The sequence below is a fragment of the Atractosteus spatula genome, chromosome 7, assembly GCF_055471065.1.
Source record: "Atractosteus spatula isolate fAtrSpa1 chromosome 7, fAtrSpa1.hap1, whole genome shotgun sequence".
NCBI lineage: Eukaryota > Metazoa > Chordata > Actinopteri > Semionotiformes > Lepisosteidae > Atractosteus > Atractosteus spatula.
Window position 1 is genome coordinate 33008925 of NC_142712.1, and position 16845 is coordinate 33025769.

The window sequence follows — 16845 nt, forward strand, 5'->3', positions numbered from 1 at the left end:
TAGAAAACATTATAGTGGACATAGGAATATCACAGTGAAATACTTTTTAAATGTGCCAAATTATTTGGATACAAAATATACCTTAGTAGTTTAGTTGTAAAACTTTATTAAAATGACCAAGAAAATGTTAATCATCGCATTTATGGAGGCGGGACCTCAGTTCAAGCCCTCTATCATTTGGATTCAAATGTTCAACAGATTTCCTGCCTCTGTAAATGCAATTAATTACATTATTTAATTAATACATTATTATAACTAAATACATTTAAAAGCAGAGGTATCAATTAATTGTTCAAATTAAGAGAGAGAAAAGTTTTGTGACCAAAATCTGGAGGTAAAAATGAATTTGAAAAACAACCCCAACTATCACTCTAGTTACAAATCTTTGCACAGAAGGGCAATTTACACAATATTTTGTAAAACAAATCCACCTAACACAAACAAGTCACAAGAAACACTGTTTAGAATGTTTCCATAAGGTTTCAAGTTAACCTTTAACCATGCTTTCTTGCACAGCCCACTTTGCCTTAATTCACTTCATCATTCACAACTACCATTTACACTAACGCTCACTCAACAGCTTTTACAGTCAGTTGTGCTCATCTCCACTCCCGCACACTTGCCTGCTATTATTAAAACGGTGAACCTAAAATAATAAATCGGAGCTTTATTGTCATTCTTGGTTAACGAGATTAACTTTTGTTTGATACTGGCAACGCAGATCAAATAATTTCTTTCCTTTATCATGTGTCCTATTTGGTGTGCATTTGAATTATTGATTCCAGATAATTAGCACTTTTCAACATGACTTTCTAGATTTTTCTTAAACCAAAGGATTTTCTTAATCTAGTGTCCCAGCTCACTATTTCACTCGCCACTTCTAAGTCTTAGAAATTCTGCCTTTAGAGCTCATGAATTCACACTTTAACCACTCAGCAACACAATCTACCTACATTTAATTTATTTTCCGTTCACAGTGCCACATTTATTGATCTGCTCTTCCCGATACAGAAAGTGACACTTGAAAACTTAAAATAATAACACTACCGCTCTCAACACAATTAACAATGAAGGGTCCCAGCACTAGTGTTAGTTCACTTTGTCTTAAGAAAAATGAAGGAGACAATAAATTCTGGGAAGGTTCAGATGGGAAGGAGGGGGAAACAGGGATACAACACTGCTCTTAACTACATTTAAACCAGGTGATCTGGTGTGATCTGACATGGTTACCTGGTTTGCCTTTTTCCATTTAGCAGCTGCTGTGCCACAGAGGCACACTTTTCTGCATCCTGAGTCACCAGACGCAGGTGGCGCAGGAGATCGTTGTCTGGAAACCTCTTCATCTCGGATTCCTCTATCAAGGAACGAAACTCATCTAGACCTGTTATTTAACAACAGACTCACATTAGAAAACTGCAATGTTCAGCCAACTGGCCTGTTTTTATAACAGGATGCTCACCGTGACCGATTCTCCTCATTTCAAATGCCCTTAATTTCAGACTTTTTTCTCTAAATGTTAGCCCCATCAGGCTTCATATCCTTTACTGACCTTACTTAACACCAGTGTTTTAACATCTGGAAAACCGCAAAAGATAGAACACTTGCTTCTACTGCATGTTTTTTAGGTAACAATTAATAAGTAAATGTCCATGTGGTATAAAATCCTTTTGAGGCTGGCAAATGTTTTAAATGCAAAAGCAATCCAAAAGGTAAAATTAAAAAAAAAATGGGATTCAAATAACCTCTTATCAAAAAAGCTACACCCAGTTGGGGAAACAATGTTGCTAAAAAGAACCACTTCTTTGAAATGTATCCAGGGACTCGTGTTGGGAGTAGAACTGAAAATGACAGCTTATTAAACAATCCACATTTATGGGACTACAGGGATGAACACTGACAACTCACTTCTCTTCTTGTCCATTTTAGCTTCCAGTAACTCGGTCACATGACAGGCCCAATCATCGTAGGATTCTGCACGCAGCTTTATGGCATTCATCATTGGATACAAGTCATCCAGTGTATATCGATACCTGTCACACAGAAAGTATGGAAAACAAAGGTTTAGCAAATACATAAACAGCGGGAGCTGAAAGCATCACGTTTTATGTTTCCAAGGCCCAATTAAACGCTATGCACAAACTTGCCTTACAGATGAGATTTGGTTTTGAACATACTGGGGGATCTAACATTGCACATCAAGCTCCAATACTGGCTCTATTTTTAATGGTGTCAATTTTGCCAAGAGGCTGAAAAACTGAGTCTTGTCCTATTTTGCAGGGGTACAAAACAGGGATTGATTGAGATTGAACCTCAATAAATATCAAGCCAGTGACAATTATGAGACATACCAATAACTGAAAAAAACCCTGCTATGGAAACATAACTGATTGACATAAGCTGCACTGTGGTGGATTCAGTAGCATTTTAAGGGTATAATGCATAGACAAAACAGGCCAAACAACCATCTTCAATACTCTGGATAAAATAAATGAAGCGGAAGCTGGCAACATACTTCAGTGTGTAGTTCTGCACAGGGCAGCAGCAGAGGTCCTTAAAGTGGTAGAGACACACAAGGCTTCCAGGGCTGCAGGGGCAGGTGACAGCAGACAGGAAGCAGGTGGTCCTACATTTGGCACACTGGCGTTCGTCGTCTGGGAGGAGATCATATTCCTCCCTCTCCGACTTAACCACCCCCTGCGGGAATTCAATATCCTTTCATCAAGTAACCGGTTGCGTCCCCACAAACCTCCCACTGCAAATTCCACGTGACTTTGCTATCTGGATTGGAATATACAGTCCCCTCCAAAACTGTTGGCACCTTTGATAAAAATGAGCAAAAAAGGCTTTATGGTGGATAATAACTGTGGAGTTGTCTGTAATCTTTATACGAGGAATACTTTTTAGTGCTTGCTTAAGAGCAAACTGTCGCGATGAATTACCGGAATGAGAATATTAACTAGCTGTAGCTGAACAGTGCTGAAAAGAGAACATTCTAAACAGACTTACAAATTCTGTTGATGAAGTCGTGCACCTGAAGTGTAATATATTCTGGAGGATAAGTCTTGTAAGGGATTTTGCGTTCAGAGGCTCCTCACCATATTCCTGACTTCCTCGCGCATCGCCCGCTCCGCTTTTATCATGACAGCCATGTCCTTCTGAACGGCAGAGGCCAGGACCACATCAAGGGCATCGGCTTTGGAGGCTATTTTGCAGATCAGCTCATCGTGGGAGAAGACGCAGTACCGGTGGAGGAGACGGTAATGGTCCACACACTGCCGGCCCAGCGGCACCTGAAACACAGGTGGACTCAGCTCTGTGCTCACATTAGAAACATTTTTTGTCAACACAAAATTACTTCGAGCCTACCAACAACAATCTGTTAAAGATTTACATTTTTGCTATTGATGTTGGGATTAGGGCTTTTATCTTTGTAATAAAAAATTAAGACAAGTCTTACCCAGTCCACAGTACAGAAATTGACAGCCTCTGCGAAGTTAAAGCCCTGATTGAACCCACTATGGTAGGCTCTGGGAAAGGTGATCACAAATTCGCCTGCACACTGATTGGTTCTATAAATCTAAAAGAAAACACAAGGACGGTATTAAAAAAAGAGAATTTTACCAAAAACCTGATTAAAGTCATTTCCATATAGGAGATATTCACACCTCAGAAGGAAAAATAAAGCTTGTATATGCACGTAACCAGAGGTACATGCACCCAGGCTGTACAGCTTTAAAAACAACACTGTCCTTGGGATCACAGACAACATAACTGAAGACACCCATAGCACAGCAGTTTGAGCCATTTCAGGTTAGCTGCAGGCTCTTGGCCCTGGACCCAGGTAACCCCAACACCTCTGCTTTTACCATCACTGCATGTGGCAGACTGGTTGCAATAAAAACCCTCTAAAAAACAAAAAGAATTGAGATACAGATGATTCTTGAGAGAACACCTGCCCACACCTACTGTAACAATTTTGATTCCAGCCAGACCATAAGAACAAAAAACGAAGAGCTGCAACTGATGGTTCAGAATACAACTATCCTTCATCCCAACTCCACCCATACCCATCGCCAGGGCCTTCCAGAACAGTTTTGCACCAAAAGTCCCCTTTTCACTAAACTCACAAAAGAAAAGCCAACCCTAGTACCCATGAGGGAAGGACTGTATATTCTAACTTGGGAGGTTCTTTTGAGAAAAAGAGCTGATAAATGACCTCTTTCCCACCCCATATCACATGATATCCTGATTTTACAGTTACTGGTTTACTTCCAAGATGTATTTCCCGCTATTGCCCAAGATAAAGAAAAACAAATATCCCTTGTAAAGAGGACGTACCATACATATTTAACACAAGATCATTTTTTCCCCCACTCAGACATACACATAGGTATTTTTTTCAAAGGTAGTAGGAACCCTTCCAGTATGTTCCTGGGTAAATTTCTATTTCTGTCCTTGAGTGCTGGAGTCCTGGAGGTGTATTTCAAATAGCAACTCACTAAGAGATGGGTGCCTGTAATTGTGATCCAAATAAGACATTAGAATTGGAGCAGGAAAGCGAACCTGAAACCCTGCAGGTTCCATGTCTGGCCCATTTAAGTTGGGGTAAGGAAATGCAAGACAGTCTCTAGCTGAAAAGAGGGGTGTGTAGCACAAGTGCACTTACTGGCACTCCGTGGGCCATGAGTGTGTTGGGGTTCATGATGGTGACAAGCTGATGCAGCAGGTCGGGCTGGGACTCAAACAGCTCTGGGGCGAGCTTCTTCATCACGTCCTCCAGCTGTTCAGCTGCATACCCTGGAGCTCCATACCAGGTTTTTGGCTCACCCCTGAAACAATAAGGTAAGTAAAGCCACTGCTCACTGACTTAACTACATATTTTACAGTATTATAGTACAGAAGTAAAATCAAATTCTGAAGACTTTGCAGATAAAAATAAAGAACATATTTGAAAGAGCTAGGGACCAAACACAATTAACTGTATTATTTTAAAACAAATGTTCAGTGATGAGAGAGTCCAAGCCATGGTAATATTCAGGTACTTCCAGACAAGTCAAAACTTCACCTCACCTCAAACTTCAGTCCTGATTAAATTTAAAGTATTAATAACTGATACTGGAAATTTAGGGAAGAACAAATACTTATCAATTACATAACACTGTAACTGAGCGGAGTCTAAAGGAAAAAACCCATTGAGGAACATATTAAACCAATTATTCTTTAAATTATTGACAGAATTGTCAAAATCAGCGATTAAAACATACAACAGAATGTTACGAGATTGGTTTAAATTGTTCAAAGTTACTTTCCTATGCTGTGTATTCCTAATTACAATTCAAGCTTCAAATAGTACTTAAAATTATTTAATATTTGACACAAACAAAAACGATACCTGCTGCTTTTGACATTGAGAGCTGCAAAATAATTAATCAGTGAAGTGAAGTCGCATACCAGTGCAGGTAGTTAATGGAGTAGCTCCAGTGGTCCTCAATGTGCCAGCAGAAGGAAGAAAAGCACATCCCCACATACAGCCAGGGTAGTTTCATCCCACAGATGTCAGCAGTGACATGAGTAAGGACAGAGGGATCCATCACTGGCATGTTGTTCAGGTTCCAGCCACAGCTGAGGTAATTCTGAACAGAGAGTAAGGTGTGTTCAGTCACAAACTCCACACATCTAAGGGGCTGAGATTGCTGCCCACTTAAGACAATCACATACCTAATGCCATATTCAATCAAAAGAAAGCAGCACAGCCCATTTTCAATTCAATTCCCTGTGCTGATTACGTACAGGATTGTACTTAAAGAAGGACTAATTGAGAACAATATGACATATCCAAACCAGCGGTTCTCAATGCTGAATTTAGAGAAACACTGTCTTCTGCTTTTTTCCTCCTGGAAACTTCTTAACAGAGGATTCATTTCAGTTTTCTATTTTAGCTGTCCTTTTTAAAACCTTTTGAGCTCTTAAAATACTGTATTGGGTTTGCAAGTGGTATTAACCCGGTTTCAGAACTGTTCATTCAGGTGTGTTAGCTGAAATGTAACACACTGGACTTTAACAAATACTTATTGTGGGAGAATTTGGTACATTGCCATGCCCACTGATCTTTATTCATCTTGAACTGACTGCCAATTAAGTGTCTGTGTCAGAATAAGGGATTAAAGTTATGGAGAGACTGCCTGAAGTTCCATGTGCTGAAACGAAGAGCTGAGTGCACAAAAAAAGCAAGCAGTTTCATTACCTGCTTCAATTAACACAAGAGATTAAGGGTCCAATTGGTCCTACCTACAGCAGTCCCTCAAGACCAGGACAGAGAACCACTGATCAAAACTATTCCACTTTATTTTATTCTACCTCATTACGCAACACTAAATCTCAGTTTCAGTAATCTCCGCACCTCATCTTCAGGGGCAACTTTGAACCGGCCATCCTTGATAGGGAAACCACTGCCAAATTCCTTGGATGCGATATCTGCTCCGTATTCCACAGTGACATCTTCTTCAATGGTGCTCACCAAACGCCAGAACTCCTTCTCCACCAGTTCGGTCGGCACCATCTGTAACAGTAACAGAGCAACAGGTTAATGAATTCAGAAACAGATAAACCACATATAAATTAGACTCATTTCTTGTTAATATTGTATATTGCACAGTTTTAGAGAGCACCAAAAACTTAAACTTACTTACCTTAGTAAACGGTAACATCAAGGTGGAAACTAAATGTTCTTGGTTTTAAAAAGCATTTGACTTTTTATAGCCATCAGGATTTAAAATAACATTCAGTTTAACAGAACAGTAATAAACATGAATCATGCCTCACTCATGAGAGGGTATCCATACTTACATGAACTGGCATGTTGAAGTAATCTGACTTGAACGAGTCGGCCATCTCTCCAAAGGCACGCAGGGTGTAGTCTCTGTATGCCTGCTCAAACCCAAATGCTTCCTGGGGCTTGCTGCACTCCTATGAGCAAAAGTTAAAAAGATAGTACGTTATGTACTGCCTTTAGGGTAATCATCCATTTTCTAACTGCTTCTTCCAATTCAGGGTCACGGGGCAGCTGGAGTCTATCCCAGCAAGCAGCGGGTGCAAGACAGGATACATCCCAAACAGGACGCCTCTCCATCACAGAGTACACACAGATACAGACACGCACACACCAGGGCCAGTTTTCCCAGAAGCCAGTTAACCTACCAGTATGTTATAGAGAACACAGCCTTTGGCAGTCACAAGACACTGACTCCTTTCACGGCCTGTCACACACAGGACTGGGAAGCACTCTAAAAGAGTGTGGTCAAACAGCGCTTCTCAGGAAAGTCAGAAACTCATTTCTCTTATGTCTTAAACTGAATAATAACTAGGGAATCTTAAAAAGGACAATAACTACCCATTCTACTTTAAAGACAAAATAAAAACCTACAAGTTCCAATTTGCATCTCCTTCTAATCAAAGGAAACGGCTTTAGTTACCTCTGGCAGGGAACAGTGTGCGTGTCATGCTCACCACAGAAAGTGAGAAATAAAACATGATACTTCACAATCTTGAGTTTTCCATTGACAGAAAACCTGTCAGGATTCTTTTATCTCATCCCCCCCCGACCATTCCCCTTTAAAGAGGTTCCCTGTGGAAGTGAACAGAGGCAAAATATGGGACAACCTTGTAAACCCTGGGGGTCAGAATGCTGTGTATTATGGATTAAAACATTCTACCTTCTTAATATAAATAGTAGGTTAGTCATTATATACAAGTTCAAACAGTGTTGCTGTACAATGTTCTGAAAATGTGCTAGAAAAATTAGTAAGTCCCTCAGGTGAGATTCAAAGCCAAAATCTGGCATGGCTGTGGAACAAAACTCCCTTTCATGGTTGGATGGAATGACCCTTGTTCATTAAAAAAAGATAGATAGATAAATACTTTATTGATCCCGTGAGGGAAATTGCAGAAAGAGCAACTACTGCTGCATGCTGTACTGTTGTGCATTTGATAAATAAACTTTGATTTGAAAAATGTAGACTTTCATTCTCCTTAATGCTAAGCTTAATGAGCTCCTCAGTGGACACACAGTGAATGGACATCTATACACCTTAAATTGGAACAGAAAACAAAATGCCTCCACTCTCAAGGAGAGATCCGTTTTAAATGATCAGATCATTAAACAGAGCCAGAATCCTGTAGTACTAGTTCTCCTGCAGACACTCCTGCTGCCTTCTGTTCCTCTGGGGCATGTTAACTCACTGAAGGACACCTGATAATTGCTTTCATTTTAGAAAGGGCGCTCATTACCTGAGCCAGGCACTTGGGACACCTCCAGTCTCCCTTGGGAACATCGTGGAGGGGTGGGATCAGACAGAAAGTGTGGTAGCTGTCATCACAGCCATCGCAGAGCAAGAGACGGTCTTCGTCATTTCCACTGCCGCAAACCAGACAGACATACAGGTCCACCTGGTTACAGAGAAGAGAAGCCTAAGTGTCTCGTGTCTAACATACCTCCTAGGCACTGACTGATCAAACACACAGAACACTAATTCTAAGTGAAGCCCACTTCACAACACCAATGGGTTACACAAACATACAGGTAAGAAACAAAGCCCTATTTTGATCCAGAACGTGACAGAGATAGGAAATATCAACTAATAAACAAGACACACTAAGAAGGGCAGTAAGACAGCCCTAAAACATCAAAATCTGTTAAAATGTCATAAAAAAAATCCATTTCAGTTCTTGTATAACATCCTACAACTTAGTCAGCTGCACACACTTAAAAGTAGATATGGGGAGATTAACAGATAGGACTCATGGCAACAAATGGCAGTATTACAAGGATCTATTATCTAGCATTTAGAAGAATTTCCACTTATTTTTGGAACTTCAAGGGACAGGAAAATCATACCATCTACACCATTCCTTCAGCAACTAAATGGGGTAATGGGAAGAGCACACTTCTCAACAAGTCTTCTTGTTTCTTAGACCACTGCTTGAAACACGGCGATTTAGATATATTTAAAGGTAGGGGAAGAAATCTAAACTGTTACCTTGCCAGGTAGAGATCTGCATGTCACAACAATGGATCAAGAAGTCCCCCACTTACTATACTCACTGCTGGGAGATATTTTTTATTCCGCAGCTTTGCTTTTTCTGGCTCAGTTATCAGCTCCTTTTCAATGGGCTCCTGTTTCACCATCACAGGAATCTCTTTCTCTGTGAAAAGACAACACAGCTCTGAAACAGCTAGCACGGGGCACGTAGTTTATAATGAATTGGTGATTTATTGATTAGCAGATCTGTATGCTGTACAATGAGGCGACTGAAACCAGCTCTGGATATAAATAAGCCTGCAGGTTTCCAGTGCCCTTAACCCCTCCGTTTTTCAAGATTGAAAAAAAACAGACAACTGACCAAGTAATTCATTCAAATAAGAAATGTAGGAAAACTGAGATGAAAACCAGACACCCTGTGGTTTAGGAAACAGCAAACCCATAATCATTCACAGCTCCTCATGCTGATTAGTTAGTTCAGTGGTGGACAACTCCTGACCACATGATTTGATGAATTGGCTGTTTCTCTTCCCAATTCTTAAAACTACTGAGGCAGAAGGAAAAGCCGAGTGAGCACAAAGTGAACCAAGCTCAATTCACTTGGAAACATCGGTGAGATAAACAAACATAAACGGTGAGATAAACGTGAGATAAACATACAGAATACTAAACGTGTAAACTGTGTCAATGTCAAAGAGGACCAAGTTCTTCTCACCAGTTAAGCAAATTTTTTTGTGGACCAAGATTTTGTTTACTTTCATACTGCCATGTCAAAAGCAGACTGGGTAAAAAACAAAAAACACTGCATCCTGGGATACTGCTGAACAATGAAAAAATGGTATAGCTCATTGAATGAAAATCATTGCTGAAGATGACTGCAAAGCTGTGCAAAGACATTGCCCTAATGTGTCTTTTTGTGCTGGCATTGAAGCACACTTGCCAGTCACAAAAAAAATAATCACAGAATTACATAATGATTACCCCAACATCATTGTCCATCACATTTTTTTTGTGTGGCAGTAAAGCTCTTCTGAAAGCCGATCACAGTCCCTCAGCCTGTTTGTATCATCGATGCAGATGGACAAGCACATAGACAACCTTAATTACCAGTGTGGTTTCATTGAAAAGGGGGCACAAAATCACAGTGCATTCATATTGCACAAAATAAACCAAACTGAGTTCATGCGACCAAAAAAAAAAAATCACCGAAAAGGCCCCAGTTCAGCTTCATTAAAGGAAGATCGGAAAAGAGCCAATTGCTTTGGAGTTCATGTTGTACTTCCCAACTGGGTGTGGTTTGTTTAGTTTGGAAATACAGTCAAAACAAACTAAATGAAGTGTGAACACTCCCAGAAAAAAAATCACTGGACTATGGATCTCCTTGGTTGCCATTGCCTGGAGACATTTAAAAATTGTTTTGCGATGCCACAACTTCACTACAAACAAAACACATTTCCTGCAGCCATCAAGCCTACTGTGCAGTTATCAACACTGAAAAGCATCAAGCAGTGGAAGCGTATGATCGTGTGGATTACGAAACTGTACATTCTTTATAAAGGCAGAAATACCTTTCCTGGTGTTACTTAGTTACGTTCACAGAAGTAACTGACTGTTCCTTATGACGGATCACACAAATTATACAGCACAGGGCTGCACTTGAATTCCACCACAATTCCTTGCATGACAACACTTTTATAGTAAGGCTAGTGGCTTGTGAAGTTAGGAACAAGGCTGTGCACAGCTTGAAATGAGCTACAGAAAGCCCATGGTTTTCATTTCATAACATTTGTTTTCCAGATGGGTCAAAGGAAGAATGAGATTTCCTTTTCACATTCTTCACAAAACTGACCTTCTGTTCAATTAAAATTTGAGAAACCACAACCAACCCTGACATATCTATCTCATCTATCATAACGGTGTATCTAAACCTTCACCTACAACCACAATCTCAAGCAAGTCCTTAACTGTAAGTTAAAGAAAAGAACGGTGATTACCTGGCTCATTCTTCACAACAACAGAACCCATCCTCCTTCTCAGGTTGGGTCTGTTGTCACCAGTTTCTCCAGGCTCAGTCTTCACACAGTTTCCCTTGAAGGAGGAAAGAAAAAGAGGTTGTAAGTCAGCGCAGCAGCATTACAAAATGTGTTTCTCCAAGAAAATGTATTGTTCTGTAGTCTTGTAGTAGTCCTCCAGTCCTGTAAAACATCCATAAACCATGACGACTTCCAACAACTCAATGGAGGAGAACAGAATCCTCACATAGCCTTTCACAAGAACAGGGTACAGCACCAGATCCCTTACTAAGAGCACAATCAACCGATTTAACCTCACTGAATGGATGAGGTTGTGCCTTTTATTTGCATTAAAAAAGCTAAGCTTTTTTAACAGGTTTTTAATACTGCAAGCAGCTATCATTTTTTCGGAATTCCACTCGTTTTTCTAAAGATGAGAATTGTTTGCGATGGGCGTGATCCCTATGAGAGGTAATAAGGGTAAGTAGAAGGAGTTCCTCTGAGACGTTCATGAAGCTCTGATCAAGGGTCTTCACCTCAGCTCTCATCCGCTTGGCCCTGCGTGCGGGGGTGCAGGACTCCACAGGCTGGAAAGACTGCCTCTGGGCCAGGTCGTGGGGCTTGTACTCTCTGTCCTTCGTGTCGTTCATCAGCGTTGGCTTCTGTACACACTGGAAAACGAAGACACACAAAACAACTTGACATTAGACAACTACCCCACTGACAAAAAAAAATAGGTGTGTCTTCTCCACAAGGATTTAATTAACAGGACTAAATTAGGAACAGATAAGACTTAGAAAAGCTGTAAACATAAAAAAGTGAACACCTCAAAGTTTCATAAGCTGAGCTCGCAAAACAAGATCGAGACTATAAACTTAGCGTAGTTTAATGCTCAGTTGTTAGAGTTCTGATAAACACTGATGTATTTCAGAAAATAAAGGAACAACAGGGCTAGCAAATGTTTTGCATCATAAAAGTAAAAAAAAATTCAAGGACAGTATGAAGTGTAGATATATGCACTTAAACTCCCCCATGTTTGCTTTTGATGTGCGACCCATACTTAAGTGCATTTTAAAGGTTACATTAAAGCATTTTCTAACATGTTCAGTCGACAAGTTGTAGGTTTTGCATATTTCCACTATCCTGTTACATGGAATTAATATCTTAATATACATTGTGTTTAAATATATTAAAAGTAGACTTCAACAAACATTGAAAAACAAAAGGTTATTATGTTTTAATTATATATTTGATTTTGTGCTTCAGTGCTTGGTTTACCTTTTGGCATAAATACCTGGTATCTGCATTGTCAATTAAAAAAGCCTACCATGTGGCAGCAGTTCTTAAAACAGCACTCTATATTAAGCAAGCCTGATGAAATGCAGGCCTGTCTTTGGAGTGGCTGAGAGCAGCGCTTCTGCTTGTTTAAGACAGGGAAGCTGGTTATGGCAGTTGTCAGCTCAGAAGGCTGAATGTCTTCCACCACAGATAGCAGGACGACTGAGATCACTGTCTGACAAGGGTGCAGAGGGTATTGAGCAGAGCGACTGGAGGATGAGAGCATGCACTTCAGAAGGGAGGAGCTGTCAGCCACACAAACCAGATGGGCCCCAAGCTTTCAAATGTCAAAACGATATAATGCACAAAGAAAAGAGGAAAGAGATCAGTAATAAAAAAATATAGAAGCAATCAAGTCTTCATTAAAAATTCTACCGCCTGAAGAAAAAAAAAAAGTGGTCGCTAAGACATTAGTATATTTGCAGGTCCTCTAATTGCATGTTTCAGAGTAAGTGGCGAAATACTCAATAGTAGCTAGGCCCTTGTCATCACTCAGTTTGTTACAGCCACTGCTGTACACTTCAAAGTCCTCTGACTCAGGAATTGAGATATATCCAGATCTGGAACTGCCAATAAACTGCTAAGGCACCTAATGCAAAAGAGAACTAGGAGAGTTACTCAACAACATATGTGACCTCTTAAATGTAGGTCACTCACAGACCACTGAAAGGCCTGACTGGTTTCATTTTTATTTTTAGATCAGATGGTAGCAATTATTGAGATATCTTCTAGTATTACACACTTCTCTACTTAAAAAAGACACTTGCACATGCTGATACTTTACAGGTGTAATTTCAATTTTCTAGAACAAACTTAATCTTCATAGTAATTTCTTCCACATGCAAACAAGACATCTTTTTGTCACTGGAAGACTAGTCAGTGGTTTCCTGTGCCACTATTAAACTTGTGAATACACAAAATGTACAGTTTTAGAAAGGCTAAAAGATCAACATTTTTTACACACAACTACATTCAGATAAAACCAAACGGCATTTTAAAGGCATTGTTATTTTCAGAGCTACAGTACGTCCCAACCTGCTCTGCTTCCTATTGTGTAAATGGTCTCCTGCACGTAAGAAAGAAATCAATACACCTTGAATTTACAGCTTCAATCTCAACAGGCGAGTTAGCTCATCTGAAAAGCTCAGAGCACCATCTGCTAATCCAACAGGCACCTCCGCCCTAATGAGGAGAGGAGAGAGGAAGCGGTTTCCCACAGGCTTTCATCACTCACCAGAAGGTTGGCTCCAGCCTGGAATAGGTTGTAAGGGTAGAGAATTCGCTCGTAGTGGGCACGCAAATGAGAGCCCACAGCCTTGCCAGGAGCAAAACCCATCCTCAGTGCTATCTTGGTCCATCTTCTCTCTTTACACACAGCGTCAAAGCCCCCTTCTTCAGCCACCAGCTACAAAACAAAAGCACGCAGGCTGTAAACCTGTCTGCAAGCACAGGCCTCACATGCACCGTCGCCCACAGACACCGTGATGCAAGAGCTTACCGCGTCTTGCCATTCGATACTCAGAGGCGTGCAACGCTCTCAGGAAAACCTGTGACACACTCAGGAAAACCTCCTTGTTTTCCCCAACAGGATATCAGAGTTTTCGAAACAGTCAACACTTCTCGAGCCAACTGCATTTCATGAGTTAAGACTTGGTCTTGCAGCTAGGCTAACACAGACTATCACCTTTTGTAAAAAATGTTTAAAACACTTCAGGATTAGTGCTAAAACTATCCACAGACAACTTGAAATTGAATTCAGCGAAGGTCATTTTTCACAGATTAAAATTCTTAAACATAAAGCTGCAGTTAGGAAATAACACTTTATGAATAATCTAGCATCAGCAACAGATATATTACATTCACAACTTCCATGCATTACTTATGCTGAAGTATTCTGTTCACACTTTAATTCAAATCAACTTTAGAGAGAAGTAACATTGCTTTCTACTTTCTTCACCTTATAGCATGTCATTAACATCACTCAAATGGAAGTTGTGCAAGGTGTTCTTACCTTGTTCAGTTGGTATAAATCCAAAATCTTCCTTTCTACATGTGGAATTTTTAATGTGCACCCCTGGAGCTCCCAGAATTTTGCAATCTGATCAAGGAAATTGAGCTTTACTCTGGTCTGGGCCTAAAGAAGAAAATTAAAAGCGAATTATTTTAACCCAACACACTCAACAGTCCCTGCTAGATGTTTTGCACAACATGCAAAAACAGATTTCATGAAGTAATTAAACAAACCACAATAATAATTAAAATAGAGAACATGAATTTTAAAATTTTCTACATGCTATTATCACTTGATATGCAAAGCTCCCACTCTAATCTAATCATGATTTCTGCTGATCTATAAGTCTAGCCAGCACCTTTGACCCAGCTTGACAGGTGCTCTCTTCTGACTAGGCTCCAGTATTGTTGTGGGTACAATAGACTCCCTGGCTGGAAGTGATGAGACGCGTCATGCTGTAGCCTGTAAGCACCAGCCATCCCCATACAAACAGATCTGCTATTGCTTCCTCAGATGGAAGAAATTACAGATAAGTACATGTAAGAAAGTAACACTGCGCTACATTAAGTAATCAAGGGTCCGGGTGGAAAGATCCAGAGACCTGAGTTGTGTGCCTCTGCCCAATATGTCACTTAATTGAACTCACTGTATGCTTACATGGACAAACTGAAGCCATTTTCTTGTTTTAAAGAAACTGGAGATTTTAAAATGCCAATAAGACCTGCTAGACAGGAGCTCCATAGGACTGGAGATGGGCTCTCTTGTTACAGGGGATCCTGAGTGGTTCAATCAGCACCTGTGGGCTTGCAGTTATATCAGCGAGAGAATTCACCAATCAGTGCCAGCTTGCTTCTAAGGCACTATGGGAGCACATTGAAGGACAAATGTCAGAGGAGTACACACGCGCAGGACCTCCTGCTGGACGACTGAGGCCCTCATTCCACAGTGCGCGAGTCGTAGTGAGACAGCAGAAGGCTTTCAACCTGGATGAAGTATTGAACAGAAACTAGAACAAACCTTCCCAAGTTAAAAGTTACCTCTAGTTCATTGAGCCTCTGGATCCGAGGGGTGAAATGAAGCTTATCAACATCACATGCAAACGGAGGCTGCCAGTCCTGAAACACAACACAGGGGATAAGATCAGTGGAGTCCGACAACACCATTCTGAACAGACAACCTGGCACCAGCTCCACCTACCTCTTTGGCACAGACATGGAACTTCATTTGGAGTCTCGAATCCCAAGAAAAGCGGCAAAGCTAAAGCAGGTTCACTTTGCAGATTCCATCGCTTGTTTTATATTCAATCAGCACCCGTGGAGCAAGCTCAACTGCAGAATGGCCACGACTAACATTTAATTTCTACTGATAAACTCAGGGTCTAGGGGTTCTGTCATGTTACGCTACATGTAAACTTCACCGTTAAGGTTTATATTTCTGAAGTCAGGTTACATGAGTATAAATTAAATGCTGCATTACATAAAAATATATATTTTGAAATTCAGAGCTTTCTGTAATTAACAGACACATGGACAGTGGTACAAAGTGAACTTTTTTTTGTTTATTCTGTCCTATTTACATCGTAATTCAAGAGACAAAACACAAAAAACCTTGATAACTCCCCCCGCCTCTCTAAAACACAGCACATCACCAATAAATGCAGCATGCAGAAAGATGTAAAACCTATACATCAATTCAGAGGACTGAAAAATCACAATTCAAAGACAAATTGTCATTTAGGACACGCGAGTGGCAAACCAATGCCATCAAAAAAAAGCATGGAGACTTTTACTCGGACAACAGCTTTACACATAGATGAAAAGACGGATCAAGAACTGAATGGGTGTCCAGCAAAAGAAGTTACATTCGCTGGGAACATGACAAGGAAGAAAATCCATCCCTGATCATCCCCTGGACTTCTACCAGGAATAGTAGTACAGTACCCAGGACCAGTCTGGTCCTAGAGACTGAGACACCTCTAGCAATATGACAACTGTGAAGAGGCAACAGAAGCCACACGTTGGCTGCGATGGATTTACAGGTGACAACAGTCTCTGACATCATGGACACATGCATCTGCAATCACTTTCTGGAGGGATCCTTTCCAAGAGCTTTGGTGAGGTAATCTTTGAGGAAGATCAAGACTATTTTATACTATAAAGGTCCCTTTTCCTGTGCTTTAAGAAAAAAATACATTTTTTTCTCACGGGAAGAACACACTCCCCATTTTAACCAAAGTGCTTTCCTTTAGCCTTTTTTTAATGAAATGCTAAAATAGCCCTTGTACAGGCCATCATGAGAAGAACTTGTAGGTTAAAATCAGAATTCTACAGATTCTGCAAGTGCGCTTTTTTGCATCAGCTATTAGGAAAAAAGGCTGTTCAGCACTCTGTTAGTGCCACCAAATGATTTATTTATATTCTTTATATTTTTTGACTCCACTGTCCAC

The 16845-nt window shown here is 40.4% G+C and overlaps 1 protein-coding gene across 3 annotated transcripts in view; it reads right to left on the bottom strand.

Annotated features, from left to right (window-relative positions):
* Positions 1-16845, bottom strand: part of kdm5ba (lysine demethylase 5Ba) — a 42741-nt gene that overhangs the window by 14875 nt on the left and 11021 nt on the right. For 2 of the 3 annotated variants that reach the window (XM_088921007.1, XM_088921005.1), the window contains exons 2-17: positions 15437-15514; positions 14400-14522; positions 13623-13793; positions 11587-11721; positions 11033-11126; positions 9092-9201; positions 8287-8445; positions 6847-6966; positions 6401-6559; positions 5452-5633; positions 4667-4829; positions 3458-3577; positions 3096-3290; positions 2513-2694; positions 1906-2030; positions 1231-1381 (exon numbers count right to left, since the gene is read on the bottom strand). In XM_088921007.1, coding sequence (XP_088777133.1) covers positions 1231-1381; positions 1906-2030; positions 2513-2694; positions 3096-3290; positions 3458-3577; positions 4667-4829; positions 5452-5633; positions 6401-6559; positions 6847-6966; positions 8287-8445; positions 9092-9201; positions 11033-11126; positions 11587-11721; positions 13623-13793; positions 14400-14522; positions 15437-15514 — 2267 coding nt within the window. The remainder of the gene's footprint in view (positions 1-1230; positions 1382-1905; positions 2031-2512; positions 2695-3095; positions 3291-3457; positions 3578-4666; positions 4830-5451; positions 5634-6400; positions 6560-6846; positions 6967-8286; positions 8446-9091; positions 9202-11032; positions 11127-11586; positions 11722-13622; positions 13794-14399; positions 14523-15436; positions 15515-16845) is intronic. The other variant, XM_088921006.1, reaches the window with a different exon arrangement.